The sequence below is a fragment of the Heloderma suspectum genome, chromosome 4, assembly GCF_057233095.1.
Source record: "Heloderma suspectum isolate Gila_16-S chromosome 4, 16-S_ref, whole genome shotgun sequence".
Taxonomy (NCBI): Eukaryota; Metazoa; Chordata; class Lepidosauria; order Squamata; family Helodermatidae; genus Heloderma; species Heloderma suspectum.
This window is the reverse complement of record NC_139461.1, coordinates 283,471,841-283,486,630: the sequence shown is the minus strand read 5'-3', so window position 1 is coordinate 283,486,630 and position 14,790 is coordinate 283,471,841. Positions and strand designations below refer to the sequence as shown.

The 14,790-nt window shown below is 40.9% G+C and overlaps 1 protein-coding gene across 4 annotated transcripts in view; it reads right to left on the bottom strand.

The window, feature by feature from the left end:
- Positions 1-14,790, bottom strand: part of EYA2 (EYA transcriptional coactivator and phosphatase 2) — a 203,797-nt gene that overhangs the window by 93,869 nt on the left and 95,138 nt on the right. For all 4 annotated transcript variants that reach the window (XM_084854031.1, XM_084854032.1, XM_084854030.1 and 1 more), the window contains exon 5: positions 11,027-11,143. In XM_084854031.1, coding sequence (XP_084710157.1) covers positions 11,027-11,143 — 117 coding nt within the window. The remainder of the gene's footprint in view (positions 1-11,026; positions 11,144-14,790) is intronic.

The window sequence follows — 14,790 nt, the reverse complement described above, 5'->3', positions numbered from 1 at the left end:
TCTGAAGGAAGGACGAGAGATGGCATCACATAGGTGTGGTAGAAGGCCATTCCAGTTATAAGGGGTAGCAAGGAAAAAGTGGGCAGTTGTTTGAGGGAACAGGAGACCTTTGGATAGCTGAGTGTGGTAGAGCAAAGTCATGGGCACTTATGTATCAGGAAAGGACAGCAGAGAGATAATGAGGATACGGCCAAGAAAGACTTTGATACTATACATTTTTTCCTACATGCCTGGCAATTTCTCTCTCTCTCTCTCTTTCTTTTTCTGCAGAGGGAGTTCCAGCTGGTTCCTTCCTTGTATGGGGGGGGCGGGGGGGGCATAAGCTAAACTTTTCTCTTTTTTGTACTCTTTGGTACTTGTCAGTTTCTGTTTATTTTTTTCTTAACTGTTTGTATCAGGGATGAACATGTTTCTTCCTCCCCCTTCCTCCTTTAAAGTAAATACAGTTTGCAATGCTTATTCAAGCCTTCCCAGCTTCCTCCTTTCGTTCATTCGCCTTCCTTGAAAAATTACTAGGAAGTTGACAGTGCAATTTTATGCATGCCTACTCAGAAGTAAGCCCCTTGGCTTCAATTGTGGTTAAGAGGTAAGGTGGTATGGAGGACACCAGGGAAGGGAATAAGAAAGAAGTGTGCTTGAGGCATGATAATTGGAGTAGCATAGTGTGGAGATGGGTTTGGAGAATGCTCTTTCATGGAGGGGAAGAAGGGAGCATGAAGTGGATTTTCAGGGAAAAGGGGAGGAGGAAAATCTCTTGACCTTAAGAGCTAGCAATAGGAGAGCAAGAGCTTTTCCACACAAGGCTGTTAATCACTGTTAATCAGCTGTATCTACTTTTGATTTTGTTGCAGAATTGAGATCTGAATGCTACATAGAGAGCATTTCCTTTTCTGCTTTTCTGCTACATAACCTCTAGGTGGCACCGTGGTATTATGGAATAGCACAAACACACAAGAGGAAATTGTGCCTTCTTTTGCTTTCACAATTAAATGCCGGATTTTCCCTCCTCTAAAAAAAACTCTCCAAAAATGCTGGTTAGACAAAGAAGTGAAACTGGAGGGTCACAACATCATCCAAAGAACCCGTAAACAACTGTGAAAAGGGAATGACAACACACAATAAATGCCTTGTGTAGAAAAGCCCAAAGCCATCTGGAAAGGCAAACTAGCTCCAAGAGGGGGCTGAGACTGACGAGAGAAGCCATGGAGGCCACAACAAAGCAGGATAATCAGGGCGCATTTCTGTAGGGAACAGCTGTCAAATGCAAAGGACACACCATTCTTCCATCAGTGTTGGGTAGAAGCAACGCAGTTCAGCTTAGGAGGCTGACACAAACATACAAACAAATACACTGGGGCTGCTCATATGACACGACAGCCCACTGTGGGTCATTTAACCCATGGTGAGGCTGCAGCACATGCGGCTTCCATTTTGAATATGCAATTCAGGGGTTGTCGTGTCGTGCAAACCTGACAAACATGGGTTATGTAAGGGTTCAATATATTTTAGGGTTATGTGAAGGTTGTTTCATCCCTGCATAACCCCCACTCACTGGGTTCACACAACACAACAGCCCCTGAGCGGAGGTTGCATATGCCGCAGTGTGTCTCTGAACTCGGTCACAGTCTTTATGAGCAGCAAGCACTGATACCCATATCCTCTGAGCGAGATGGAATGGAGGAAAAGATTAAGAGAGGAGAGTCTGATGTTGGGGTGGGGAGAGGTCCAGGGAAGTTTTTCCATGTCCCCTAGTCCCCCCTCCCAATGATAAAGGAGACAGACCACCAGAAGAGACTGGACTGAAAGCACCCACAAACTAACTCTGCAGGTAACCATCTGTGCAGGATTTGCATACATTTACTTCAAAGAAAAAGAAAGGTGTTCCCAGAAATGGCCTTAGAACAACCCATTTCTCGTGCACCTCCCACTTTAGACATTGCCATGTAGCACGGAACTGCAAAATAAAAATGTGGGATACTGAGTGGCAATTCCATTTAAGACACGCACGCACACGCACACATAACAGCACAGCGTTGCCTCCTTTCATAGACTGGTACAGTCTTAAATTGGAGAAACCAGGTTTACATTTTTCATTTTAATAATGAAGAAAAACACACTGATTTCTGATTTGTTTGCCATCACATATCACAAATTCGTGCTGCAATTCTATACGCACTTACCAGGGAGTAAGCCTAACTGAATACAGTGGGGCTTACTTCTGAGTAAACAAATAGGATAGTGCTGTCAATCATTAAGATATGCACTACCTGTTAATTCCTCTAGGAATACAGGGTACAATGGCATACTTTTTTCTTTTTCTTTTTTGGCCATTCTGGAGGTGGTTATGGCACACCACAGTTAAAGGATGTCCATTTGCTGTCACCTGCTCTCTCGCCGCCACCAGTGGTAAATTCTTGCATTGCTAAGATGAATCTGGCTTATGCAGACAAGAGTGCAACCTCTTTAGCGTTGTGATGCTTCTCTCTACGGGGAATATTTGGGCCATAACATGGCTGTAAATGGGGAATTAGACAAATTAACAGAGGGTAAGGCTATTAATGGCTACTAGCCATGATGGCTATATGTTATTTCCAGGATGCAGCGTGTCTTTGAATACCACTCATTGGTAACCACGGTGGAGAGGGCGATTGCCTTTATATCCTGCTTATGGGCTTCTCAGAGAGATTTGCTTAGCCACTGTGAGAAACAGGATGCTCGATTATACAGGCCTTTGCTCTGATCCAGCACAACTCTCATGTGCACATGGACTAGCTCTGCTGAATCATGGCCATACTCTGAAAATGCAGGTTGCAGAATGGAAGCGTGTCCTACAATATCCTTTCTAGTTTTAATAAATAAATTAGAAACAGTTTGAAGGCAGGACCGGGCGACAGGGGGGCGAGGAAAACTGTAGTACACGTTTTTCGATGTCTATTTTACTGGTATATTTGGGCTGTTATGTCTCTGGATTTACTTTGCTGCAGCTGTCAGCTTGGAAGCCATTCTGGGTAATTCAATTCTGCTAATGGAAATTGGTTCCTTTCCCATAATGTATTGATTCAGGGTTCTTGGTGTTTAAAGAGAAAGAAGAATTTCACATGTGAGAAGTGTTATGCATGTATCTTTCGCTTGGCTATCACGTTTCCAGCGTGCTCCATTCCTGCCATATGTGCGAACAAGAGACAGCTGCTCACTACAGACAAAATCTAGAATTCCTTCTCCACAGACGGAAAGCACTAAAGCTAGCTACTGCTCACTGTTCTGTTGTGTGTGGTGAGTTACTTTGAGCCAATACAAGAGACATACACAAGAGCACTGCACGAGTATCCGATCTCTCCCAACAGGAATGACAAAAGTTTGGCTTGCCCATGAAGGTAAGGGCTGGCACCCACTTGAGCTATTCATGTGGTAACTATTATAATCACTCAGTAGCTTTAATGTGTTACAGTTATCAGGTGATCAGCTATTACACCACTGCATGTCAGCCAACAGTAAATAAGCCTAATGCATTGGATTAATAGATAAAGCCTGCGATCCTACTAGGAATAGGAAAGAAATTTGTTTGGTTTAATGCAAACCTTCCTAATTTGCACCTCCCAAACTAGCATATAGTACCCTTCAGTATTTCCATTTTTCCAGATTTTGAGATCCTGTCCTCCAATAAAAAAATGTGTATATTAGAAAAAGTAATGTAAAAAAATGCATTATATTATATAGGTGGAAATTGTTTGCAAAAATTGATATATTAGGCAAAATACCACCCCAAAATGCATATATTTCAGAGAAATGCACACAAAATGCATATTTTTTTTGTGCAGATTAAAAAAAACAATTTTCAAACAGATGTGATTAGATTAGAAAAATGAGAAACTGAGAGAAACTGAAAATGACAGAATCGTCCATCTCTAAATTTTGCACACGCTTACCAGGGAGTAAGTCCTACTGAACTAGTGGGGCTTACCCCTCAGCAGACATGCACAGGATTGTACTAACTCTGGTGTGAACTTAACTCTACTGCTAAGGCAAGTGAAATACATATAAAACTTACACTACTTTGTAATAAGCATCTGGACTTTTTTTCAAAGAGAGTGGAATCTGATGGTGAATCAGGGCTATCATTTTAAGGTAACTAAAAACAGCTGAAACAAATCTGAGTGCAGTACAAGCTGAAAAACTGAGAGTGCACCGCTTCTGCTGGTTTCCCAACTTTGCTCATAACACTGAGGATGTGAAGAAATTTAGAAGACAAAAACAAAAAAGTGCTGGAGGACAAATACCAATTTGAACATGGGCGGGAGGGTGCTGCTTATGGGTTTCCTGCGGGCAGCTGGTTGGGCCACTGTGTGGACAGAATGCTGGACTAGATGAACCCTTGGCCTGATCCAGCACAGCTCTTATGTTCTTATCACATGGGCTTCTTACAGGGAAATCCTGCATAAAGCTATGCCTCTTAATAATCACTTGCCTGGTCCACAAGAAGAAGCAAAAGTTGCAATCCATGACGCCATTTAGTGGTTTTGCTGCATGACATAAGACTCAGAGATTTGGGGAAACTTTTTTCTGTTAATTTATACATTGTTGTTGTTGTTATACCTTCATAATCATAAAATATAATGGATATATCGTTGTACCTTGTCTTCAGAATTATTACTTCAAAAAGGTTATTTGGCTTTTTGGAACTTGTTTGATTATTCACAGCATTCAGTCATGAGAGATTTAAAACTGGCTGTTGCCTGTATCTTCAGCCATTGGTTGAGTTGCCATGATGTCATGCACAGATTATGAGCTTTGTAACTAGCAAAAGGCAAAGCTTAGCAACAGAAAGTTAACAGTGCAGCTCATGTGGGGGAAGTGAAAAACTAGGGCCAAACACATGTCACATATAAAGCATGGGGTAGGAGTTTTTTTAACAGTAAAATGTGTGCATGGGAGGGCACCACATCTTCCCCCTTCCCATGTTTTGCTTCCCCTTCAGTCCATTGCTCCAAGAACTTCTGGCTCCAGTACCATGGGAGCTTAGAAAAACACTTGGAGGAAGGGAAACACGCTCTTTCTCTCTGTCTTTCTCACGTGTGTGTTTTGCTCCTCTCCCATGCGCTCCATTTACAGTTAAACTGCCCTGTGTCTCATAGAATCATAGATTTCGAGTAAGCCATTTTGGCCATTGAGTCCAACCCCCTGCTCAGTGCAGGGATCCAGTTTAAAGCATCCCTGACAGATGGCTGTCCAGCCTCTGCTTGAAAACTCCAGTGATGGAGAGCCCACCACCTCCCTAGGCAGTAGGTTCCATTGTCTGACTGCTCTGACCATTAGGAAGCTTTTCCTGATGTTCAATTGAAATCTGCCTTCCTGTAACTTAAGCCCATTATTTTGCGTCCTACAGTCTTGGATGATAAAGAACAGGTATCTCCACTTTATATTTGAACAGGATGGACACAGGATTGACAGCTTCTCAAATTTTCTGGGATATACCCTATACAAGTTTATGTGCTGATGGGAAGGATAGGGAAAAGCAATTGTAACTGGAAGTTAGAGAGAGTGGGGGCTGGCCTGGGGAGACATCCCAGGGTTGTAGGGAAGCTAAGCAGAAGGCCAATGGGCAAAAAAATCCACCTATAAATACTAATATAAATATTGTAAATTGAGCAAGGAAGTAAGTCAGAACTGGCTCATAAGCAGAGAGAAGACAAATTTAGGTGGAATAAGCAGAGGACTGAGAGAAAGAATCTGTCAGCAAGTTCAGGAGAAGAAGGATCAGTGAGAAATTAGTGTATGGAAAAACCTCACACAGACCCTAGGGACTAGAAGACCTTTGGTTAGAAAGGGAAGCAGACAGATAAAGCAGCATGGGGCAATAGACCAGGGAAGTAGGGAGACAAGAAGGTCAGTTGTGGGTTTAGGTTCCCATATGGATTTGAAACAGAATGGATAAAAAATGGTGATTTTTTTTATGGATCTTTTTATTTAAATTGATATTTTGGAGTTTTTTAAAAAAGCACATCATAAATAAAATACTAAATTTCTCTCTAACTTAAAAAATAAGAATGAGTTAAATCTCATCATAAACATGCTAAACATACACTTACAGTCTTATAAAAATGAAGTTACCTAGCAATCAAACGTGGGCATTAATTTCAGTTTTTCATCTCACGAAAATAGCATTGTCCAACCAAACTGCCAGCTCTTGCTTCTTGAAAGTTCTGAGCTTTCAGTTTTTCTGACTAAATTCACATGTGGAAAGACACAGACTAGATAGGATTGTTTTGTTCTGTGCTTATGTGATGGTGGAGTTCGGCCAAGCAAAGCAGAGGAGTTAAGACAGAAAGACAATATAGCAAGGTGGATAAAAATTGCTGCTTAAAAAACAACTAGGTTTTAAAAAAAATATACTGGATTTTTTCAGCCCAGTAACAATTAAACCTTGGTTTGACCTATCAGTCACAGGTATTTCATTTTCGTTTGCTATATTATTTTTTGTGAGAGCAAGGCTGGGCCAAGACAGAGTGAAAAAGAAAGGAGCAACACTGGGATGAAAAAGAGAAGACAAAATTGTCCAGCGTGCATCTTCCTGTATTCTCATACCCACTTACCTGGGAGTAATCCCCATTGACCTCAATAGAACGTATTTCTGAGGAGACATGTATATGATTGTGCTGTTAACCTCAAAGACTCAGGGTGCCGGTCATAAGAAAGATGCTATATGGGCATATTTTAAAGACATTCCCTTTATAGGTATAAAGGAAAGCATGTAAAATATATACAGTGAGACAAAGAGTTGCAAAGCCTGCTTGTAAGAATGAAACAGTATAAATAATATTCTATTTAGTTGTAAATTAACATGGCTTTGTGGTCACATTTGCACCAGTGTTCAGGGAATACATGAAAATGTTTCATTGGGAAACTTGACTTAAATCAGTAATTTAAATGACCTTTTTTCTTGCTTATTTAAATCATGATTAAATATTTGATTTAAATAGCTTTGATTTAAATCAATCCACCCTGATTTGAAGACAAACCAGACAAATCTTTGCTCAACCTGCCCTTGGTTTAGTTTAGTTTTCAAATGGAATACTATTTTAACAACAAAATAATTGCACAATCAAAATGTTTGTAGATGATGCAGATGTTAATCATATTCACACCTTAAGGCAGATTTTAGACACAAGTTGTTAGTTTTGGCCTAGCATTTGCCTTTGTTTTTCTTAGTCAATGGCTACAGCCCCAGGCAGCCTATGGGAGATGCCAACCACATGTTCATATCTACACTCTTGGGTGATGTCCAACTACAATGAAGGCAGTGCGGACAAAACTGTCACTGCAGTGACAAACATAGCAATATCTAAGTGGGGCTTTGCCTCTAGACAGCCACAGACAGTCACTGATCAATCTCAACATTTTCTGTCCTTAGTATCTCCCTTACCCGATCAACAATTCACACTGACTTTTAAACCAAGGTACATTTAGTTCTGTAATCCTTGAAAAAGCAGCTTTGTTGTTCAGGAGGATCTGTTATTTATATTGTTAAAAAGCGAGGCCTGAGAGGAGGCCTCTCCTTCCCCAAGTTCGTTGTGGAATAAAGCACAACTCTGCCGCCACAGTCTTAGACTGCAACTAATGCAAACCAGCTGTGAGAAAGAAGCTCCAGGAAAAGGGGACAACTAATTTTCTATGGAGGTTTCAGTTTTATGAAGCTAAAGTATCGCAGTGACAGTTTGCCAAACACAGCCTCTCCGTCTCCTGCACTTTCCACGATGTTAGATGAATTTTATGTTTATAATGCACAGTGTAATTTACATTTCTCAAGGAAGAGCTGAAAATTATATCGCTAAAGCACATAAGCAAGTTTCAGAGGCAAGAACCTCAAGGGAATACATGTAAAAAATACCAAAAGCTGTGCCAGTGAAATATCCGATCATCGCCACTAATGTCGCAATAAATACTGGGATACATTCTTAAACAAGTACAAGCAGAATTATGTTGAGTATTCAGTTTAAGCAATGTGTAATGCACAAGCCACAGAAGCTCATGTGTTTTGTCTGTGTGTGGACAGATGTTCCTGGACCCGTGTTCTTTCTTGCTCCCCACATCCATGCCAAAAATCTAGATACTCAGTAGCAATATTCACCAGCCAACATGCTGTTAGAATGACCTTTGTTAAGGTAAGACACAGATTAAAAAAAACACAAGAAGAGCTCCGCTGGATCAGACCAAAGGCCTATCTAGTCCAGCATTCTGTTCCCACAGTGACCAACCAGATGCCTATGGGAAGCCCACAAGCAGAACATGAGCGCAATAGCACCTTCCCATTTGTGTTCCCCTTTTATTGAGAGGCATATTGCCTAAGATCCTGGAGGTAATATATAGCCATTGTGACTGGGAGACTAAAGAGGTCCTTGTGCCAGCACTGGCTGAGCCTTTCAAGATTGCCCTGCTTAGAGTATGCACTGCGCATGGTACAGGAGTATGCTTGTACCTGGCTATCGGCAGACTTGGTTACAACACAGTTCCACAATATACTCTCACATTTCTACAATGTGTTCTGCTAGTAGTCTACTGGGGCTAGAAGGGCACGGACTTTTTTTATTGCCACTCCCCTCCCCCACCAGAAATATTAAGAAGATTTTTAGGATCAAACAAGATGGGTCACTCTAGCAAGGTGCAGGCAGCGTAAAGGAAAGCTTTCTTCTACCTTATTCATGTACAATCACACACAAAAGCAGAAACACACAAATAGCTATCGCAGAGAATGGAATGCCGCTTTTCACCCTCTGTTGTGCTATCTTCTTTAATCATCCATTTGAATGGGTGAATAAAAGGATAGCATAACAAGCTGTCTTCCTGCTCATGGAAGGGCAGTTTTACATCTCACATTCAAGCATTCTGTGAAAAAAATGAAACTAAATCCAAAGATGATTTTCCACTTGCACAATCTCCTGCACAAGCCGAAGCAAGAGAGCCGCTATAGAGCACACAGTACGGTGTGAACTCTTAGGAATTTGCAAAACAGCACTTGGGGCTATTATCCTGTTGCTCACTGTTTACTGGAGATAGCTTAGATCAAAAACACACAGTTCAAAGGTACTGTAGAAGTATTAAGTCGCCAGTTACCTCCGCTGCCTCCCCCAGCCCCAGCAAAATATAGAATTAGCTACTTCTCAGCTCAGGTCGCCTGAGTACATGGTCCACATCACCACAAACATAAAGCAGCTGCAGCACATTAAAGATGCCAGCAGAACAAACGTGTCCAGGCAGCTTAAGCAACTGTGCCAAGCTCCATGCTACAGGGACAGCCAAAACACCCAAGGCAATTCACAGCCTTCCTTGGTTGCAGGGTCAAGTTTAAGGAACACCTCAAATTGATTAGATGGGTACAAGGGATTGCTGCTGCTTTCACAGCTGTTCCAGCCGGTCCCATTAAGACATGTTTGCTGTGCAGTCAACAAGACCAATCAAATAATGCAATGGAGCCCTACAAAGTGTCAGTAAAGCCACGCATGGGAAAAAGTCCTTACTTTCCTTTAAGTGGCTTATGAAAGTTGGAGAGGGGGAGAAAAGAACCCCGGCCCATCTTCCCAGGTGCACGGAGTGTGGGAAAATTCTAAGAGCACATTCCTCGGTAGCAGCTAAGGAAGGAAGGTCCTGAGCATCCCATGCAGAGCTTTCAGCGGCACTTTGGAAAGGTAAATAAACCCCAGAGATGAAGAGCTAGTTAAAAAACGGGAGGAGGGGGAACAACCTTTCTTTTCTTGAGCAGCAAAAGGAAATTTGTTTTTGATTGGAAAAGGAGCTGTGTGTCTCTGGATGGTGTTCCAAGCTTAAAAGGAGGGTACCTCATTTTGTAAAAAATACATATGAGCAGCAATGAAATAACATTCAGTGAGTGCCTGTAGTCCCATGGGAGAGACAAAACTGACACTGAAGTCTTTTTGCTTGCGTAGAGCTCATTTAATACTTCTTAGGTATAAATTGCACAGAGGTACTGCTGAGTAGCCATATACCATTTCAAGTGTCAATATTACATGCATGCATGAAAAAAAATCACTTGAGTAAACAAAAGAGATGTCTTCCACCCAAAATTGGCAGAGAAAGTTTACATAAGAGATTAGAGCTGAAAGCATTTTGAAAACAAACATACCGATGTGCAATTTCTCAAAGATCTGGCAAATCCAGGAACTGAGAGTTGGTTGTGTCAAATTCATGGCTTAAGATAGGACAATTGTGGCAGGAGGGAAACATGAGTCGTGTGTGTGTGTGTGTGTGTGAGAGAGAGAGAGAGAGAGAGAGAGAGACACGACATTTCAGGGGAAAATCAACAGGTGGCAGGAGGCACCTAACCCTCCCTCTGTCCATCAATTGCTCCCTGCCAATGTCCCCGCCGCCACCACACTGCTGCTTTAAATAATGTGTTTTCCAGCTAGGGGTGGGTGGGAAGGTCAGTTGTAGGGCACTGGATGGACTGAGCCCAGCAATGCTCCCCTATATTTATATTATCTTGGCAAACATGGTTTTAGGAACACATATTTTCCAAGGTAACATATAGTTCTGCTCTGAGATTCTGAAGGACAGAAGTAAAACTATATTAAAAGTGGGCTATGGAAGAAAAGAAAGAACATAAGAACATAAGAAGAGCCCTGCTGGATCAGACCAAAGGTCCATCTAGTCCAGCATGCTGTTCACACAGTGGCCAACCAGCTGTCGATGAGGAACCCTCAAACAGGGCATGAGCGCAACAGCACCCTCCCACCCATGTTCCTCAGCAACGGGTGTACCTAGGCTCACTTTTTACATTGTTGAATAACATACCATGCAAAGTATTAAGAGGAATAGCATATAATTTCACAATATTTAGTGAAGGATTACTACAAAATGATACTTTATAACGTTTATTTAAAGTATTTTTAAATTGTATCCTTGATGGCAGGGGTCTACAAACTATATCTGGGCTTAGTAGCCAAAAACCTACATGACAGAACTATAACTGTTTGATGCTGCAACAAACTTCACAGTGACATAGAGCCACACTGACCGTGCATCTGGTAGGTGTAGGGCGCCTGTCCTGATGTTGCAGTGCTGAAGCTAGATCCATAGCTAAGGAATCCACTCTGCCCTGGTGAATGGCTCAGGCTGTCTTCTGTTTTGATGCCTTAGGTCAGCAGAGAAGAAGAAACGTATTACTAGGAAACCAGTATCAATCATGCACAAGTATTCAATCTTTTTTTCTTTAACAGGGCTGCATTATTAAAATAAAAGGGATGATTTAATTACATTTTTATGTCTCATCCTTCTTGCATGGAGATCAGGACAGCATACTGACAATCACATGCAAATGACATCTTATTGCAAATTCTCTGGGTGTTTCTCTACCTGCTTGCACATATATTTGCACAGAACAAATACATGGTGACAGAATAAACGCTAAACATACATCCTACTGAGCCCCTGTTTAAAAGTTATCACAGCCTGGATATTTGGTTTCTAGAGAAAATCAGTCCTGTGACGCAAATCTTAGTATTCAGAAAAGTTACACCTCTTGACATGGCTTAATAACATTGTTTCTGTCAATCATACTTACATTTTTGTTTAAAATGTAAGAGTATTTTTTTGTTTAGCGTATGTGATGGTTGTAATCTTACATTTATATCCTACCTTGCTTGATGTAGCTCAAGTAGCTCAAAGCAGCATACATGGTTTCGCCCTACACCCATGTTTTCCCCACGATAACCCTTTGAGGTAGGTTAGGAGACAGTGACAGACCAAAGGTCACCTAGTGAGCTTCAACGTTGACCAAAAAATTGAACCCAGGTCTATCCAGTCCTAGTCTGGCATTCTAACCACTATACCACAAGTGTAATATAACCTATAGGCTCAAGAAATATGGAAATCCCATCCGTATTCAATTTTCAAATAGCACAAATCATCCAGTACAACTCAGAAGCAACAGTCACTGTCTTACAAAAATAAAACAATGATACAATTTCAATAGTAAACCCTCGAATTACATAATTTTTTACAAATATGTAAAGAAAACAAGTTTCCCCTAATCTGTGTCGTGTTTTACTTAGTGTATTATCCTACAACAATGTGGTTGATCTGTTTAAAACACACACACTTGTGTTTCTGTTGTTTTTTAAATTTTGAGGTTTTAACTTGAAGGACACTGGAGTGACACTTTCCAATTAAAGTGAATAGGAAAAAAAAATAGAAACCTCAACATGGGAAAGACAATCATTTAACAATGAAGCTGCTACTTTGTGTTCATGCGGTTAGTTATATAAGAAAGAGGTCCTGTCCAGTGGTAGAGCACATGCTTTACATGCAGGAGGTTTCAGGTTCAATCCCTGGCATCATCAGTTAAGAGTGCTGGGCAGCACAATATCTGCCTCATATCTGGGAGACCTGCTGCCAGTCAGAGTATATAATATTGAGCCTGATGGACTGACTAGAGGTCAGACTTGGTAGAAGACAAGTAGCCTTCATCTGACATGTTAACCATTCAGGTAGCTTTGAACTGAAGAATGGAGTACGTAACAAAATATCAGAGTCTCATAACGATTCACATGAGGAATCAGTACAGACACAGTGGGCTGATTCGGATGTAAATGGTAAGCCATAGTTTAGAATTATAAAAATGAGCCACAGCAAGCTTCAAACTCATAAGCTCCTCTCTCTTCTTCTGGTGCAGCTGTGAGGAGTTTGGAAGTTTTCACTTCCATTTTAGGTTAACCTCAGTTTGCTGTGTTGCCCAAAACCGACAAACTGTGGTTAATCTTAACTACAGTCAGTAGAAACATGCCAATAACATAATTAGAATTAACCATATTCCTGGTGGTTCCACATGGACCCATGGCCTGGTTGGAGTCCACCAGGAAAAGATCCTTCAGTGTGGTAGCCACCTTCTTGTGGAATTCCCTGCCTTTTAGAGGTCAGGCAGGTGCCAACATTGTATTCCTTCCAGCGCCTCCTGAAGACGTTGTTATTTCAAGAGGCCTTCCTTGCATGACCAGCCATGGTTTGTTAAATTCCACTTTGTTGGGGTTTCTCTTTTTTTTAAAAAAAAATGTTTTTACTCTTTTAACGTGTTTGTTTTTGTTTAATTCTTTTATCATTGCTCACCGCTCGGAAATCTTCTGATGTGGAGCAGTATATAAATATTGTAAACAAACAAACAAACAAACCACAGTTTGTCAGGTTCGGCTAACACACTAAACTACAGTTAATCTAAAATGGCAGCGTCTCCTGCTTCTGGCTGCACTGGAGGAGGAAAGAGGCAGGGGAGTACGTGCCTGAGGCTTGCTGCAGCTTGTTCTCTTGAAGCTAAACTATGGTTTTACATTGTTTTCAAACCAGGCCAGCCTGTTTATAGTTATATCCTTGTACTATAAACAGTAAACTTTAATTGTATATTTTATATTAAACTACAGTAATAGACAAAAACATCTCACTGCTTTTTTTAAAAACCAATTATCTTAATTGGCTTCTTCCTGAGCACAGTATCAGACTAATACAGTGCTTTTTACAATGGTAGGTGGGTTTAAAGAAAGGTTAACTACAGAGATCAGACATTTCTGAATACACCAAAGCAACTAAATTAAATGTTAAGCTGGTCAATATCATCTACTTTGAAATTATAATTACCAAGAATGTGTTACGTAACTCCTCACATTTTGTGATTCTCTCATTTATAAGCATGCACCTGTAAATAATTCCTCTGACAAATATTCTAATGTAGGAAGCATTTACAGCCACGTATACTCAGAAACTAGACCCAGGTATTAATAAAAGCCCAGCAGCAGCCAGGCATACTTGCCTCCAAGTCATAATGGGTATAAATAATTTAGGCTGCACTGCTCTGCACAGTTACCTAGGAGTAAGTTCCACTGAAGTCAATGGAGCTTACTTCTGAGTGGACATGGATAGGATTGCACTGTTAAGCATTAAAATTTGTGTCACAGGTTGCATTTGCAATATTAGAAATGAGTCTCTCTGGGCACTGAACATGCCCCTGTTGTCCTACCTCAAGGCCTCAAGTTAAGAGGACCTAGAATTGCTCACCTCTTGAAGTTCCCAGTTCAAAACCCAGCCCACCGATGGTATAACTTAGCTAAAGAAAGCTTTACTTAATGGTTCTCTTCATGTTCATGCACTGTACATTTTAAAAAATAATTTATTGAGACAAACAAAACAGTACACATGCAGTAGGACACGACTCCTAAACCAAATTATTATTATTTTTAAATTAAGCAAAGATTATGCTACAGCCCAGTGGAACTGAGGTACACTCAACCTATCTTGCAGAAGTCAGTGGTGAATCTGTATATGCTGGAACAAAAGCATGAACACTGAAGAATAGCTGTGCCACCACATAATAGGTCAGTGACTTTGTATAGTGGGATAGCCACCTGTAGTTCTTCATTAGACCAAATGAAAACAGTACCAGATTTGTTTATGACATTTAATTCAGCAGCTCCACATACTATCAAACCTCTACACATTTTTGGCTTAAGTTAAGGCTACTATACTTGAGATACATGCCTGGCAGTAACTAACACAATCAATGGGGTTTATTTCCGAGTAAACATAGTTATCAACTGGTCTGAAAGTATGGTCCTGTGAGTATCAAAGGGAATAAATATGCTACTACTTCGGTGAAAGTGTGTTTATCATTATAAAGCTTCTGCTTTAAATTTTCAGCAGCGTTTGTCTCCCTAACTCCGCTCACCACATTCATTTGGCAGGAGAAGGGCTTACAAGGAACTTGCTATCTCAGAAATGAAGGGTGGTCTGTCACAG